Raw genomic sequence first — 15782 nt, 5'->3', positions numbered from 1 at the left:
CAATGAAAATGGAAACACAACCTACCGGAACCTATGGGACACAGCAAAGGCAGTCCTGAGAGGAAAGTTTATAGCCATGAATGCATATATTAAAAAGATTGAAAGATCCCAAATCAATGACCTAATGATACATCTCAAACTCCTAGAAAAACAAGAACAAGCAAATCCCAAAACAAATAGAAGGAGAGAAATAATAAAAATAAGAGCTGAAATCAATGAAATAGAATCCAAAAAAACCATACAAAGAATTAATGAAACAAAAAGTTGGCTCTCTGAAAAAATAAACAAGATCGATAGACCCCTGGCAAACCTGACTAAAATGAGGAGAGAAAAAAATCCAAATTAGTAGAATCAGGAATGCAAAAGGGGAGATAACAACAAACACCATGGAAGTCCAGGAAATCATCAGAAACTACTTCGAGAACCTATATTCAAATAAATTTGAAAATCTTAAAGAAATGGACAGATTTCTAGATACATATGATCATCCAAAACTGAACCAAGAGGAAATTAATCACCTGAATAGATCTATAACACAAAATGAAATTGAAGCAGCAATTAAGAGTCTCCCCAAAAAGAAAAGTCCAGGACCTGATGGATTCTCTGCTGAATTCTATCAGACCTTTAAAGAAGAACTGATACCAACCCTCCTTAAACTGTTCCACGAAATAGAAAGGGAAGGAAAACTGCCAAACACCTTTTATGAAGTCAGTATTACACTTATCCCAAAACCAGGCAAAGACACCTCCAAAAAGGAGAACTATAGGCCAATCTCCTTAATGAACATTGATGCAAAAATCCTCAACAAAATAATGGCAAACTGAATTCAACAATACATCAAAAAGATTATTCACCACGACCAAGTAGGCTTCATCCCAGGGATGCAGGCAGGGGTGGTTCAACATACAAAAATCAATAAACGTAATAAACCACATTAACAGAAGCAAAGACAAAAACCACTTGATCATCTCAATAGATGCAGAAAAAGCCTTTGATAAGATCCGACACCATTTCATGATAAAAGCTCTAAGAAAACTAGGAATAGAAGAAAAGTACCTCAACATTATAAAAGCTATATATGACAAACCTACAGCCAGCATTATACTTAACGGAGAAAAACTGAAACCATTCCCTCTAAAATCAGGAACCAGACAAGGATGCCCACTATCTCCACTCCTATTCAACACAGTACTGGAATTTCTAGCCAGAGCAATTAGGCAAGAAGAAGGAATAAAAGGAATACAAATAGGTAAAGAAACTGTCAAAATATCCCTATTTGCAGTCAACATGATCCTATACCTTAAAGACCCAAAAACCTCTACTCAGAAGCTTTAGACATCATCAACAGCTACAGCAAGGTAGTAGAATATAAAATCAACATAGAAAAATCATTAGCATTTCTATACACTAACAATGAGCAAACGGAAAAAGAATGTATGAAAACAATTCCATTTACAATAGCCTCAAAAAAAATCAAATACCTAGGTGTAAACCTAACAATAGTTGTGAATGACCTCTACAAGGAAAACTATAAACTTCTGAAGAAAGAGATTGAGGAAGACTATAGAAAGTGGAGAGATCTCCCATGCTCATGGATTGGTAGAATCAACATAGTAAAAATGTAGATACTCCCAAAAGTAATCTACATGTTAATGCAATTCCCATCAAAATTCCAATGACATTCATTAAAGAGATTGAAAAATCTACCATGAAATTTATATGGAAACACAAGAGGCCACGAATAGCCAAGGCAATACTCAGTCAAAAGAACAATGCTGGAGGTATCACGATACCCGACTTCAAACTGTATTACAAAGCAATAATGATAAAAACAGCATGGTACTGGCACAAAACAGACATGAAGACCAGAGGAACAGAATAGAGGACCCAGATATGAAGCCACACAACTATAACCAACTTGTCTTTGAAAAAGGTGCTAAAAATATACAATGGAGAAATAGCAGTCTCTTCAACAAAAACTGCTGGGAAAACTGGTTAGCATTCAACAAAAAACTGAAACTAGATCCATGTGTATCACCCTATACCAATATTAACTCAAAATGGATCAAGGACCTTAATATCAGACTACAAACTCTAAAGTTGATACAGGAAAGAGTAGGAAATACTCTGGAACTAGTAGGTATAGGTAAGAACTTTCTCAACAAAACCCCAGCAGCATAGCAACTAAGAGATAGCATAGATAAATGGGACCTCATAAAACTAAAAAGCTTCTGTGCATCAAAAGAAATGGTCTCTAAACTGAAGAGAACACCCACAGAGTGGGAGAAAATATTTGCCAGCTACACATCAGACAAAGGACTGATAACCAGAATATATAGGGAACTTCAAAAACTAAGTTCTCCCAAAACTAATGAACCAATAAAGAAATGGGCACATGAACTAAACAGAACTTTCTCAAAAGAAGAAATTCAAGTGGCCAAAAAACACATGAAAAAATGCTCACCATCTCTAGCAATAAAGGAAATGCAAATTAAAACCACACTAAGATTCCACCTCACCCCCGTTAGAATAGCCATCATTAGCAACACCACTAACAACAGGTGTTGGCGAGGATGCGGGGAAAGAGGAAACCTCCTACACTGTTGGTGGGAATGGAAACTAGTACAACCACTCTGGAAAAAAATTTGGAGGCTACTTAAAAAGCTAAACATTGATCTACCATACGATCCAGCAATACCACTCTTGGGGATATACTGAAAAGAATGTGACACAGGTTACTCCAGAGGCACCTGCACACCCATGTCTATTGCGCCACTATTCACAATAGCCAAGTTATGGAAACAGCCAAGATGCCCCACCACTGACGAATGGATTAAGAAAATGTGGTATCTATACACAATGGAATTTTATGCAGCCATGAAGAAGAACGAAATGTTATCATTCGCTGGTAAATGGATGGAATTGGAGAACATCATTCTGAGTGAGGTTAGCCTGGCCCAAAAGACCAAAAATCGTATGTTCTCCCTCATATGTGGACATTAGATCAAGGGCAAACACAACAAGGGGATTGGACTATGAGCACATGATAAAAGCGAGAGCACACAAGGGAGGGGTGAGGATAGGGAAGACACCTAAAAAATTAGTTAGCATTTGTTGCCCTCAACGCAGAGAAACTAAAGTAGATACCTTAAAAGCAACTGAGGCCAATAGGAGAAGGGGACCAGGAACTAGAGAAAAGGTTAGATCAAAAAGAATTAACCTAGAAGGTAACACCCACGCACAGGAAATCAATGTGAGTCAATGCCCTGTATAGCTATCCTTATCTCAACCAGCAAAAACACTTGTTCCTTCCTATTATTGCTTATACTCTCTCTACAATAAAATTAGAGATAAGGGCAAAATAGTTTCTGCTGGGTATTGAGGGGGTGGGGAGAAAGGGAGGGGGCGGAGTGGGTGGTAAGGGAGGGGGTGGGAGCTAGGGGGAGAAATGACCCAAGCCTTGTATGCACATATGAATAATAAAACAATTAAAAAAAAAGATCAGCATGAATAGTAGACATTCTTACGGAAGAATCTAAGAGGTAGAGTAGTTAATATCCACCTTGATTATACAAATTTACACTTAGAAGATTCTGATGATGTGATTTTGATATAACTCCAACTGTATGTAGAATGTATCACTGGCTCCTGTTGGAAAGCTTTCCAACAGTATCTATTTTATTTCTTCATTTCCTTCCTAAATGACTATAGAAGGCAGTAAAGAATGGGAAAATAGTTTCGAAAAGCATAGGAGAGGTCTAAACATAGTCATATCCAACGAAATGGTATTGTTACTCAGTTGTGATTAATCCCTTTGTATTACGAAACTCCATACCATCATAGAAAACAACTAAAAAATTACAAAAAATCAGAGTTGACATTTAATAGTGTACTTAGCATTTCACAACTTAATGAGGATTTACTTCATAAGGATGAAAAGCTAGGAACGGGTTGGGGGCATGCCTCAAGTGATACTGCGCTTGCATAGCAAGAGCAAAGCCCTGACTTTAAAAAAAAAAAAAGTTTCTTATAGTTTGAGAGTAAAACAAAAAACCTTTCGAGACAACATTCAAAGGTATCAAAAGGATTTTAACACTAAAATATTAATCTGGGCTCAGCATTAAGTCCTAGCAGATTCAGAATATGGTTCTTATCTTAATTTCTCTATTCTTACAATCTAGCACATAATAGATTTTCAACTGATAAAATGAGAACAAACAACTTAAGAAGTCCAATTAAGAGTAGAACAAAACTGCCACTCAGTATTTCACAGTACCATTTAGTACTAAAGTACATGGACTTTGGGTTCAAGTTGTTCTGCCATTTACATCTCTTCACCTTGTTTTTCTCATTTGTAAAAGGGATTGATCTCAGAATTAAATGAGATAATATATGTTAAAAAGGTAGGTAAATTAGTGATACAGGAAGAGACACTGCCAATTGTAGAAGAGTTTAGCTTTAACAATTTGAAATGGTTTTATAATGTTTTGCAACTCTTTATGACATGTTTCATAAATAAATAAAGATATAAATGTATTAGAAATATGTATTGCAAGTATACAATATATTATAAATGTATATTTAACAAACTAGTACAAAAAACAAATGTCTATGCACTTACTATATACTTTTTAGAAGGAGAATTTCCATTATCTGAAATTCCTATATGCTCCCCTTCCCCTCCAATCGAATTCCATTGCTTCCTTCTGAGAGATGACCATGCTCCTGAGTACCTTCACTACTTTCTTGCTTTCCTTCAGTTTACCAAATGTATCCCCAAATAATATATTTAGTTTAGCTTTGGTTTGTTTGTTTTTTTATAAGTATTTATACAAATGCTATCATGTTGTATAGAATCTTTTGTACGTTGCTTAACATGACATTTGCAAATGTAATATACACTGCATGACTGAAATGATCTCATGGCTACCAAAATGGAATTATTTTAGACTATACATGTTCAATCAGGCATGATGGCAGACACTTACAATTCCAGCACCCAGAAGTCTGAGGCAGAAGGATAATGAGTTCGAGGCCAGCCTGGGTTATTTAAAAGAAAAAAAAAAGGTGTAGCTCAAGTGGTTGAGTGCCTGCCAAGCAAGCAAACTCCAGTAGCAAAGAAAAGAAGAAAAAAAAAAAAGCAATGGGTAATAGAGGACCCAAAAGCCTAAAATATTTATTGTATGGCACTTTAAAGTCTGCCAATTCCTGTTCTTTTTTTTTTAATTTTTTTAAATTCATATGTGCATACAATGTTTGGGCATTTCTCCCCACTTCCCCCTGCCTCCTCCCTTACCCCCCCCCTCCCTTATCCCCTCTTACCCCTGGCTACCTGGCAGAAACTATTCTGGCCTTGTCTCTAATTTTGTTGAAGAGAGAGTATAAGCAATAATAGGAAGGACCAAGGGATTTTGCTAGTTGAGATAAGGATAGCTATACAGGGAGTCTACTCACATTGATTTCCTGTACATGTGTGTTACCTTCTTAAGTTAATTCTTCTCAAACTAACCTTTTCTCTATTTCCTGGTCCCCTTCTCCTATTGGCCTCAGTTGCTTTAAAGTATCTGCTTTAGTTTCTCTGCATTGAGGGCAAGAAATGCTATCTAGTTTTTTGGGTGTCTTACCTATCCTCATACCTCCCTTGTGTGCTCTCGCTTTATCATGCAATCAAAGTCCAATCCCATTGTTGTGTTTGCCCTTGATCTAATGTCCGCATATGAGGGAGAACATACGATTTTTGGTCTTTTGGGCCAGGCTAACCTCACTCAGAATGATGTTCTCCAATTCCATCCATTTACCAGCGAATGATAACATTTCGTTCTTCTTCATGGCTGCATAAAATTCCATTGTGTATAAATACCACATTTTCTTAATCCATTTGTCAGTGGTGGGGCATCTTGGCTGTTTCCATAACTTGGCTATTGTGAATAGTGCTTCAATAAACATGGGTGTGCAGGTGCCTCTGGAGTAAGCAGTGTCACATTCTTTTGGTTATATCCCCAAGAGTGGTATTGGTGGATCATATGGTAGATCAATGTTTAGCTTTTTAAGTAGCCTCCAAATTTTTTTCCAGAGTGGTTGTACTAGTTTACATTCCCACCAGCAGTGTAAGAGGGTTCCTTTTTTCCCACATCCTCGCCAACACCTGTTGCTAGTGGTTTTGGTAATGATGGCTATTCTAACAGGGGTGAGATGGAATCTTAGTGTGGTTTTAATTTTCATTTCCTTTAGTCAATTCCTGTTCTAAAGCATTACCCTTACCAAACCTACTTTCCTTATCATCCCAGTTTATTTTATCTTCTTTTTTTGGGGGGTGGGGGAGGGGTGGTGACACTGGGGTTTGAACTCAGGGCCTTATGCTTGCTAGGCAAGTGCTCTTACAGCTTGAGCCACTTTGCCAGTCCTAGTTTATAAATAGCTGTGAAAAACAACCTTTATAACCTCTCAAAGTTTCCCAACAATTCAAAATGTCCACTTTAATATGCAGGCTAAGTTTTTTTTTTTTAAGTCCAGCAGTATATGAAATAGAGAGTAATAGGGTCCAATATATGACATGGATGAGTATTAAGTAAGAATGTAAGTAAGAATGTAACAACACAGTCTTTTTACTTTTACCCTTTTAACTAAAACTTGTTCTTTTGATTATCTCTAACACTCACTAGTTCTATTCAACACTATTGTGGAAGTACTAGCTGTTTTAATAAGGTAAGAAAAAAGAAAGGAAAAGTATTTTGGTTGGAAATGAAGTAAAATTGTCTCTATTCACAGAGGATATGATTATTTATATAGATAATCTTCAAGAATGTATATTACAATGATTAAAACCAAGAAAAGCACTCAGCAAGGTCACAGAATATCAAGTTAATATGGAGAAGTTAAAAAGAATTTTATACACTACTTGTAAATAACTATTTCATCATTTGCTTTTTAGACAAAGATGTCAAAGAGTAACAATGGGCAAAGGAAGTCTTTTCAACAAATTATGCTGGAGTAACTGTGTATTGGTGTAGAAAAACACTTATCACATAAAGATTAACTCAAGTTGGATCACAGAACAAAATGTAAAAGCTAAAATCATAAAGCATTTAGAATAAAACATGACACACTATCTTTACGACTTAGAGATAGGACAAGGCAGTAACTATGAAAGAAGAAAATTGATAAATTACACTTCATAAAAATTAAAACTTTTACTTCTCAAAAGATACTGTTAAGAAAGGAAATTGACAAGCTATAGCCTGGGAGACAACATGATCATGTTTAAACTCTCACCTTGAACTCATCTGAGATTTCTGACACAAAAGAAGATATCTGCTTCATGAGTCTGTCCACACTGCTCTCGCTTCCTGTTTTCAGCAGTGTAGTAATGGCTAGGGTAGCAATGCTTCTGTTTGAGTCCGTGATCAAGTTTTCTAAGTCCAGGTTACAGGCAGTAACAGCAGAGGGGTGCTTCATTGCCACCTTGTGGAAGGGCAAGAAAAAAAAAAAAAAAGGAAGCACACTGCTGTTGATAAAGGCCAGAACTCAAATGTTAATTAAGGTAAGTGGCAATCCAAAGGGACCAGCATAGGTTAAAAGTAATTGCTTTAAGGAGAATGTTTTTAATTGATGTGGTTTATCATTTGATAAAGGAGTAATTACTACAGTATAGCACAGTACTTCTTTTATTAGGTTCTTACAACCTTTATAGCAATATCACAATCTTTTACTATAGTTGGCCAGTATTTCCTTATGGAACATGTATATGGGTATGTCTGTTCTACTAAATGTTGGGGTCTCTGAGAATAGGATCTACTATGGTAATATTGTTCAACAAAGACTTAATATCTTATTACTTACAAAACACTTCTGTAATTAAACAAGCAAACTCAGCCAAACTGGATTACCATGGTCACTAAAACAAGCCTATCATTCTCCCACCTCCTTGCTTTTGTTGATGCTGTTCACCTCTCTGCCTATCCCACATTGGTAGAGCTCTCTGACCCACAATTCTGAAAATGTGAAAACACTCTGCAAAGCCCTGTCATTAAAACTCATTTAATAGTGAAACATGACTCAAACTAATGGAAAGCTAAGTCTTTATCCCACTTTGCAAGGACCGTCATGTTTTGTGCAGTAATGTCAGTCAGTATGTCTTAATGGTGGGATGCTGCTCTAAGTCCACTGGAGTTAGTATAAAGAGAGAACACTAAATTACCTTTCTAAAATGCACAACTATATACATTCTGAGACACAGCTGGCTGCAGGATTTAGACAAAGGAGTCTTAGAACTGTTCAATATCTGCACTGTCCAATATAATACTAGCCAACTACATGTGGCTAGGAGTACAGCAAGAGGGAGTAGAATGACTAAGAAGCTGAGTTTCTTATTTAACTTTAATTTAAATTGAATACCATATTAAACAGTGTAGCTCTTAAACATAAAGTGCTAAGAAGTCAGAAATGAGTTACACTTTTCTGCTGAACAATAGTAAAAATGGCCATGCCTAAGCTACAAATACAAATAAGGTATGACATAAGCAGACATAAAACTTTGAGGAGAAACCCAATGCTTCACACTGAGTGTTCCTTGATTAAACAATGATATAAGCCATGGTTAGCAAAGGGATGCTTACCTTATTCAAGGTCCTCACAGCTGCATATCTCAAGGCTGGCTTAGGAGAGCTACAGAAAAGTTGAAGAACTAAAAAAACAACAACAACACAACTACTGAAACATGTGCATTTCATCATTCACATAGCTGAAAACAGAATGCATAATGAATTATATTCACTTACTGAATCAAAAATTCATAAGAAAAATGTATCAAAAATAGAAAAGCACTTTTTTGTTCAATTATTAAAAACTTTAAATTAATAGAAAACAAAGTGTACTTTTTTTTAAATTAGTACACCCATTAATATTTGATTTTTTTTTTAAAGTAGTACTTTGGTTTGAGCTCAGGGCTTCACACTTGAGTCATACCTCCAGTCCTTTTCTTGCTCTGGTTATTTTGGAGAAAGGGTCTAGTTTTCTGAGCGCAAGCTTGGACTGTGACTCTTCAATTTTTGATGTAGTTGGGATGACAGGCATGCACCACCATGTCCATCTTTTTTCTGATAAGATAGGGTTTCACAAACTTTTTTGCCCACTCTGGCCTGGAACCACAATCCTCCCAATCTTATCCTCCTGTGTAGCTTGGGAAGACAGGTATATGTCATTGCACCCAGCTATTCATTGAGATGAAGGTCTTGCAAACTTTTTGCCTGGGCTGGCCTTGAACCATGATCTTCCCACTCTCAGCCTCTCAAGTAACTAGGATTACAAGTGTGAGCCACCAATACCCAGCTAGTATTTGAATTTAAATGATAAAAATACTGATGGAGAGTAAATGGGCTTTCTAAATATTACAGGGAACTGAAGATATTAAACCTATTTGTTTTCTAAGTAAAATTCTTTCAAAAAAAATTTTTTGTGGTGCTGAGGATTTGAACTCAGGGTCTCACACTTGCTAGGCAGATGCTCTACCACTTGAGCCTTGCCCTCAGTCCACTTTCAAAAATCTTATGTGGGGAAATTTTTTTAAAAACGAAGTAACTGAGTAAAGAACAACTCAAACAAATAACCTACATATAAGCTATCAGAATGCAAGAGCTGTAAATACAAAACTAAGGTTCAAAACATCATTCTTAACACCTATTCTGCAGACCATCAAATTAAAAAATGTAAGAATATAAACAAAGGACAGCCATTGAATATAACTAACCTGAGACAGCAGGTGCCAACTCTCTTGCAGTACAGTTAGGAAGATGGATGATAGCAGAAGCAGCTTCATAAACAACCATTTCATGTTTATTTCGCAAACAGCTCTCAATGAAATCAAAGAGTGGACTCTCATGGCTGCCAACAAACATAAATAAGTCATTATTTAGATACCAAACAGAGAAGCAATATGAGCATCAGTTAAAAGTACAGATAGACTGAGACCCACTTCTGTACTGGTGGAGAAAGTATTGCTGAAAATTCACTTCTCAAAACAAATTGGTTTTGAGAATTTTTTTAGAACTTTAAAGTTAAACCAAAGATTTGTAACAATTGGTGAGCATTTATTTAAGAAAAACACCTGAATACTGGCAAGAATGGTTAGCTTTCTGGTGTTTTAACTTGACCTCCTTCCAGTTGCTATTCCCTTCTTTCCAGGCTGATCATAGCTTTGGAAACCAGTGGCCTCAGAACCACTAAAGCTGTGAAAGCCTACAGCCTACCAAAACTGTTTTAACATCAGAAAACAAATTCATACTCTACACCACATTAATATAAAGAAGGAAAACTGTATAATTGTGTTTTTAACAAAAAAATATAACATACAAAGAAACAGTGTAATATGGCCCAAATAAGGAAAAAAGCAGTCAATAAAAATTATCACCCAGGAAGCACAGCTATTGTATTTACTAGGCAAAAACTTTAAGTCAGTAATACAAATATGTTTAATGAGCTAAAAGGAAACCATGTCTAAAAAGAATTACAGGGAACTATAATAGCTGGGTGCCAGGAGGTCGTACCTGTAATCCTAGCTACTTGGGAGGTTAAGATCAGGAGGATCACGTTTTGAGGCTAGCCCAAGTAGGGAGTTCACAAGACCCTATCTCAACTAATAGCTGGGTACAGTGACTTACACCTGTCACCCCAAACTATTCAGGAGGCTGTGATTGGGAGGACTGCAGTTCAAGGCCAGCCTGGGCAAAAAAGCTTTGTGAAACCCCATCTCAACAGAAAAAGCTGGCTGTGGTGATGTGTGCCAGTCATCTCAGATACTAAGGGAAGAGTAGAATAGGAAGACTGCACTCCAGGCTAGCCTGGGCAAAAAGCGAGACACTATCTCCAAAATAACCAGAGCAAAAAAGAGCTAGAGATGTGACTCAAGTAGTAGAGTGCCTGCCTTACAAGCATGAAGTCCTGAGTTCAAACTCCAGTACCACCAAAAAACCAACCAAACAAAAAAGAATTAAAGGGTAACATAACAACGATGCCTCACCAAATAGAGATTATCAATAAAGAAATATAAACAATGTTTTAAAGGAACCAAGTAAGAATTCTGGATTTGAAAAATACAATAACCCAAATGAAAAATTAGCCAGGGAGGTTCAATTGCAGATTTGCACTGCATCTGCACTGACAGATGGAAGAGCCAGAAAACTTGAAGATAGGTCAAGATAAACCAGCCAAGGGAAATAAAGAAAAATAAAAAATGGGAAAAAAATGAACAGACATTTGAAGAGCTGTGTAACATGAACCAGGGCACGCACCAACTTTCCTTTAAGAGGAATCCTCAAAGGAAAGGAGAGACATATTCCTAGATAAGCAAAGAATGAATTCATTGCTAACGGACTTGCTCTACAAAAAATATTGTAAGAATAATTTAGACTGAAAGTCCGACTCCAAACAGTGATACTGAGAGGGATAAAGAACACCAGAAATGTAAATACGTGGATGCATATAAAATATTCTAGACATATTTTTATCATTTCTTAATTACTTTAAAGGACAAAATTATATGAAGAAATCATGATAACATTTTCCTAGTGGATTTATAACATATGGATGTTACATACACAACAATAACAGCAAACAGGAGGGAAAAGGGAATGGAACTTTATTAAAACAAACATTCAATACTTTACTGGAATTAATATTAATCTGAAGTAAATTCTGATAAACTAAAGTGTCTATTATAATCTCTACAGCAACAACTAAAACTATAAGGTTAAAATACTGCCAGAAAATGATACACTAAAAATATTTAGCTAAAACAAAGAAAGCAATCAAAGAGGAAGGATGAGAGAAGTAACATTTTAAGAGACTGACAGAGAACAAACAGCAAATGCCAAGCATATATCCAACAATATCAGTAATTATATTAAATGTAAATGGTCTAAACACCTCACCCAAAACATAAAGCCTGTCAGACACTTTTTAAAAAGCAAAATCAATTGATACAAGAGATACACTTTAGATTCAAAGTTAGAAGTAGGATGAAAGTAAAAAGATGGAAAAATATGCCATGTAGATAGTAACCATTAAGAGATCAGCAATGACTATATTAATAATAGACAAATAGAATTTAAGACAAAATACTACGACACAGAGAGACATTTCACAATGATAAAGGGATGAATACATCAGGGAGGGGTAACAATGATAAACACACACATTCAGGAGCAGAACGTCAAAATAACATAAAAAAACAGACAAAAAGAAAGAAGAAATAGATAAGTTGGAGTTGCCTATATCCATGCAATAATTGATAGAACAATTAGACAGAAAATCATCGAGGATATAGAAGATTTAAACAACACAATCAACCAAATCAACCTGATATATAAAATGGGAGATGTAATGACTTATTGCAAAATATACATCCTTTTCATGTGTATTTGGAGCATTTCCAAGGATTGATGCCAGGTCATAAAACAACTGTCAGTACACTTAGAGGGATAGAAACCATACAAAGAATCTCAAACCACATCTGAATTAAATTAAAAATCAACAACAGAAGTCAGGAAAAACCTCAAATATTTGGAAATTAAACACCACACTTCTAAATAACCAAGAAGGGGACCGGTGGAGTGGCTCAAGTGGTAGAGCGCCTGCCTGGCAAGTGTGAGTTCAAACCCAAGTGTACAAAACAAAGGGGGGGGTCTAAATAACCAAAAAGAAATCAAATTGGAGGGAGAGAGGCAAGGGAGGGGAGGGAAGGAAGGAGAGAGTAGGCTTCACATTTACTTTACCTTGCTTTTTTTATGAAGCAGTTTTTAAGCACATGGATACATAATCAATTACTGATTAAATGTTTTTTATAATATCCTAGAACTAAACTTTTTGTCCAATCTTTTCTTGGCTAGATATTGAACAACTCTCAAAATTTTGATATTATAAATAATACTGGGATGGATATGTTTCCTTGTGCACATGACAAGTATCCCTCTGTGGCAGACTCTTGAAGATAAACTCTTGCCCCTGTTGATAACCACAGGCACTATTGGTGTTTTTATTTTTCATAGACACAGCAAGACTACCCTCCCCAGCACTGGCTCCATCTCAACAATGTAGCGTGAGAGTGCTTACTTTCTAGTCAACACTGACACTACAAAATATTTAAAAGGTTTCTAATCTGATAGGTGAAAGTATGGTATGTTGTTTTAGTTTGCATTTCTCTAATCAAAAGTGAGGTGGTACTTCTTTAGTTTTTTTTTTTTTCCCAAGTCTTATCTTTGTTTTTGCAAATGCATTTCTCCTCTGAAGCTATCTGTAATAATCTTCATCCAATTTTCTATTAGGTTGTCTTTTCTCCTCATTTGGGGGGCAGTACTAGGGTTTGAACTCAGGGTTTTTGAAAGGGCCTTCAGCCCTTTTTGCACTAGTCATTTTTCAAATAGGGTCTGGGATCGCATGTTTTTGCCCAGACCAACCTGGACTGCAATCTTCCTATTTACAACTCCAAAGTAGCTTGGATGACAGGAGAGCACCACCATGCCCAGTTTATTGGCTGAGATGGGGTCTCACTAGCTTTTTTTGCCTGGGCTGGCATCAAAACACAATCCTCCTGATCTCTGCCTCCCAAGTAGCAGGGATTAGACCCGGAAAATTTTTTAATTCTAAAAGATATTAAAATATCTTAAAATTAAATTTTTTTTTGTTGTGGTACAACTTATCAATATTTTTCATTATTTTTGCATCCCAAAAGGTCGTGAAAAAGCTGGGCACAGTGGCTCAGGGCTGTAACTCCAGTTATGTGGAAGACAGAGATCTTGGTTTGAGACCAGCCTGGACAAAGGTTAATGAGATCCCATTTCGACCTCACCTGTGGTGGAGTGTGCCTGTCTTTCCAGTTACAACGGAAATACAATCACAGTCCAGGCTGGCCCTAGGCAAAAACACAAGACCCTATCTAAAAAATCACCTAAAGCAAAAGGACAAGGAGGTGTGGCTCAAGTGACAGAACAGTTGTCTACCAAGTGCAAGGCCCTGAGTTCAGACAGATCACAGTGCCACCACCAAAACAACATCATCAAAAAGGTTGGGAAGTTTTTTAGTTGGGTTTTTAAAAAATTTGTTTGTTGATTGTTTGGTTCTATATTTAGTTAGACCCCCTTTACTTCACCTGTAATGTAAGGATCTAAGCTTCTCAAGGTGCCACAATGCTAGAAATGATATGAACGATTAAAATTAAATGACATTAACAGATTAAAGAATACAATCATGTCCATAACTGCAAGAAAAGTATTTGACAAAATTAAAAACTACTCATCACAAAAATTCTGTAAACTAGAAAAAAAAGAACTTCCTTAATTTAATGAATGATTTCCTTTCCTTTCCCTTCCCCCTTCCCTTCCCTCTTTTCCTTTCCTTCCTTCCTCCCTCCCTCCTTCCTTCCCTTCCTTCTTTTCTTCTTTCCTTTCTTCCCTTTTTGTGAGATGGGATCTCACTATGTAGCCCAGGCTGGTTTTGATCTCACTGTGTAGCTCAAGCTGGCCTCAAAACCCCTGATCCTCTTGCTTCCACCTCCTGAATGCTGGGATTAGAAGCATGTGCCCAGCATACAGGATATATTCTTTAAAGAAAAAAACAGGTGAAAACCAAAAACTATTGCTTTTGAGACAAAAATGAGATATGAGTACCACTACTATTTAATATTATACTGGAGGTCCTAGCCAATACAATAAAAGTGGGGGGGAAATATAGGAGAAACAAACCAAAAATTGTCACTTTAAAAATGTCATCTATGAAAATATACAGTCATGATGGACTGCATTTACGACGGGGGACACAGACATCTGGGTTTGTGGAGTACACTCTGCTGTTCACAGGACAAAATCACTTAATGACACATTTCTTAGACTGTTTCACCATCATTACCCGGGGCTGCATAACTCTACATTGAAAATGAAAAAGAACTAACAGAGAAATATGACAGGCATTAACAAATCAGTTTAATTGACAGGCAAGGGTCATTTTGTCCAAACTGACCTGCTGCCCCAACTCCTGAAAAAGGAGTTTATTCCCTATTAACCTCCACTAAGCTGGACTCGGCCGAGTTTGTAAGGCAAAACCCAAAGCATGGACTCCAGCACCTTCCTATCACATCAGCAGAAGGCTAGCACTTTCTCAGCCATAAACATGGACTTGGAGAGTCCTGCCACTGGCATGCCACGTACTGTGGCTGTAAGAATGGGTCCAAGCCCCTGAGTATGGGAGCTTGGAGTGTGCTATGCTCTCAAACAGAACTAAAGCCCAAATTATGCCACATTATGTTGTTTCTACACCTCACCTCTGATCACAACAGTCAGTAGTTCGAATCCTTTCAGCTAACACTGTTTAAAAGCCTTAAAGCCCAAGGATCATAAACCTTCTGAGTGTGAAAACTGCCCTGCTAGACCTCTGTAGACTGACTTAGAATCAATAAGCAACGGAGGGACCAGAGCATCTGGTATTACTCCAGTCTGTATGAGTTTCCCCCAGTGCATGTTACTCTAGTAGAACTTATATGCGTTCTGCTTGGTCTTTTGTGCTTAGTTGCATAAAAATGGTCACAACAAATTGGGCATCAAGTTAAGTTTCTACCATGGCTTTCTGGAAGTGAATCAAAGCATCAGAGGTGAAAGACTCACTTTGGCATTTTAGCAGCATGGCCAGTCACTGGAATGTCTTATCCCTAACTGCCTATGGGAAATAACCTGAAAGCCCCAAAGAATGGAAAACTGGGAAAAAAGACTGCCCAGATATTATGGTTTGGATATGAAGTG

General features: G+C 36.9%; 1 protein-coding gene across 1 annotated transcript in view; it reads right to left on the bottom strand.

Moving 5' to 3' along the window:
- Positions 1 to 15782, bottom strand: part of Copg2 (COPI coat complex subunit gamma 2) — a 146751-nt gene that overhangs the window by 79638 nt on the left and 51331 nt on the right. Inside the window, exons 10-12 of the mRNA XM_020183816.2 lie at positions 9746 to 9879; positions 8616 to 8683; positions 7273 to 7461 (exon numbers count right to left, since the gene is read on the bottom strand). Coding sequence (XP_020039405.1) covers positions 7273 to 7461; positions 8616 to 8683; positions 9746 to 9879 — 391 coding nt within the window. The remainder of the gene's footprint in view (positions 1 to 7272; positions 7462 to 8615; positions 8684 to 9745; positions 9880 to 15782) is intronic.

The sequence above is a fragment of the Castor canadensis genome, chromosome 2 (genome assembly GCF_047511655.1).
Source record: "Castor canadensis chromosome 2, mCasCan1.hap1v2, whole genome shotgun sequence".
NCBI classification, from domain to species: domain Eukaryota; kingdom Metazoa; phylum Chordata; class Mammalia; order Rodentia; family Castoridae; genus Castor; species Castor canadensis.
Note: the sequence above shows the minus strand (reverse complement) of the source record. Positions and strands in the feature narration are given on the sequence as shown.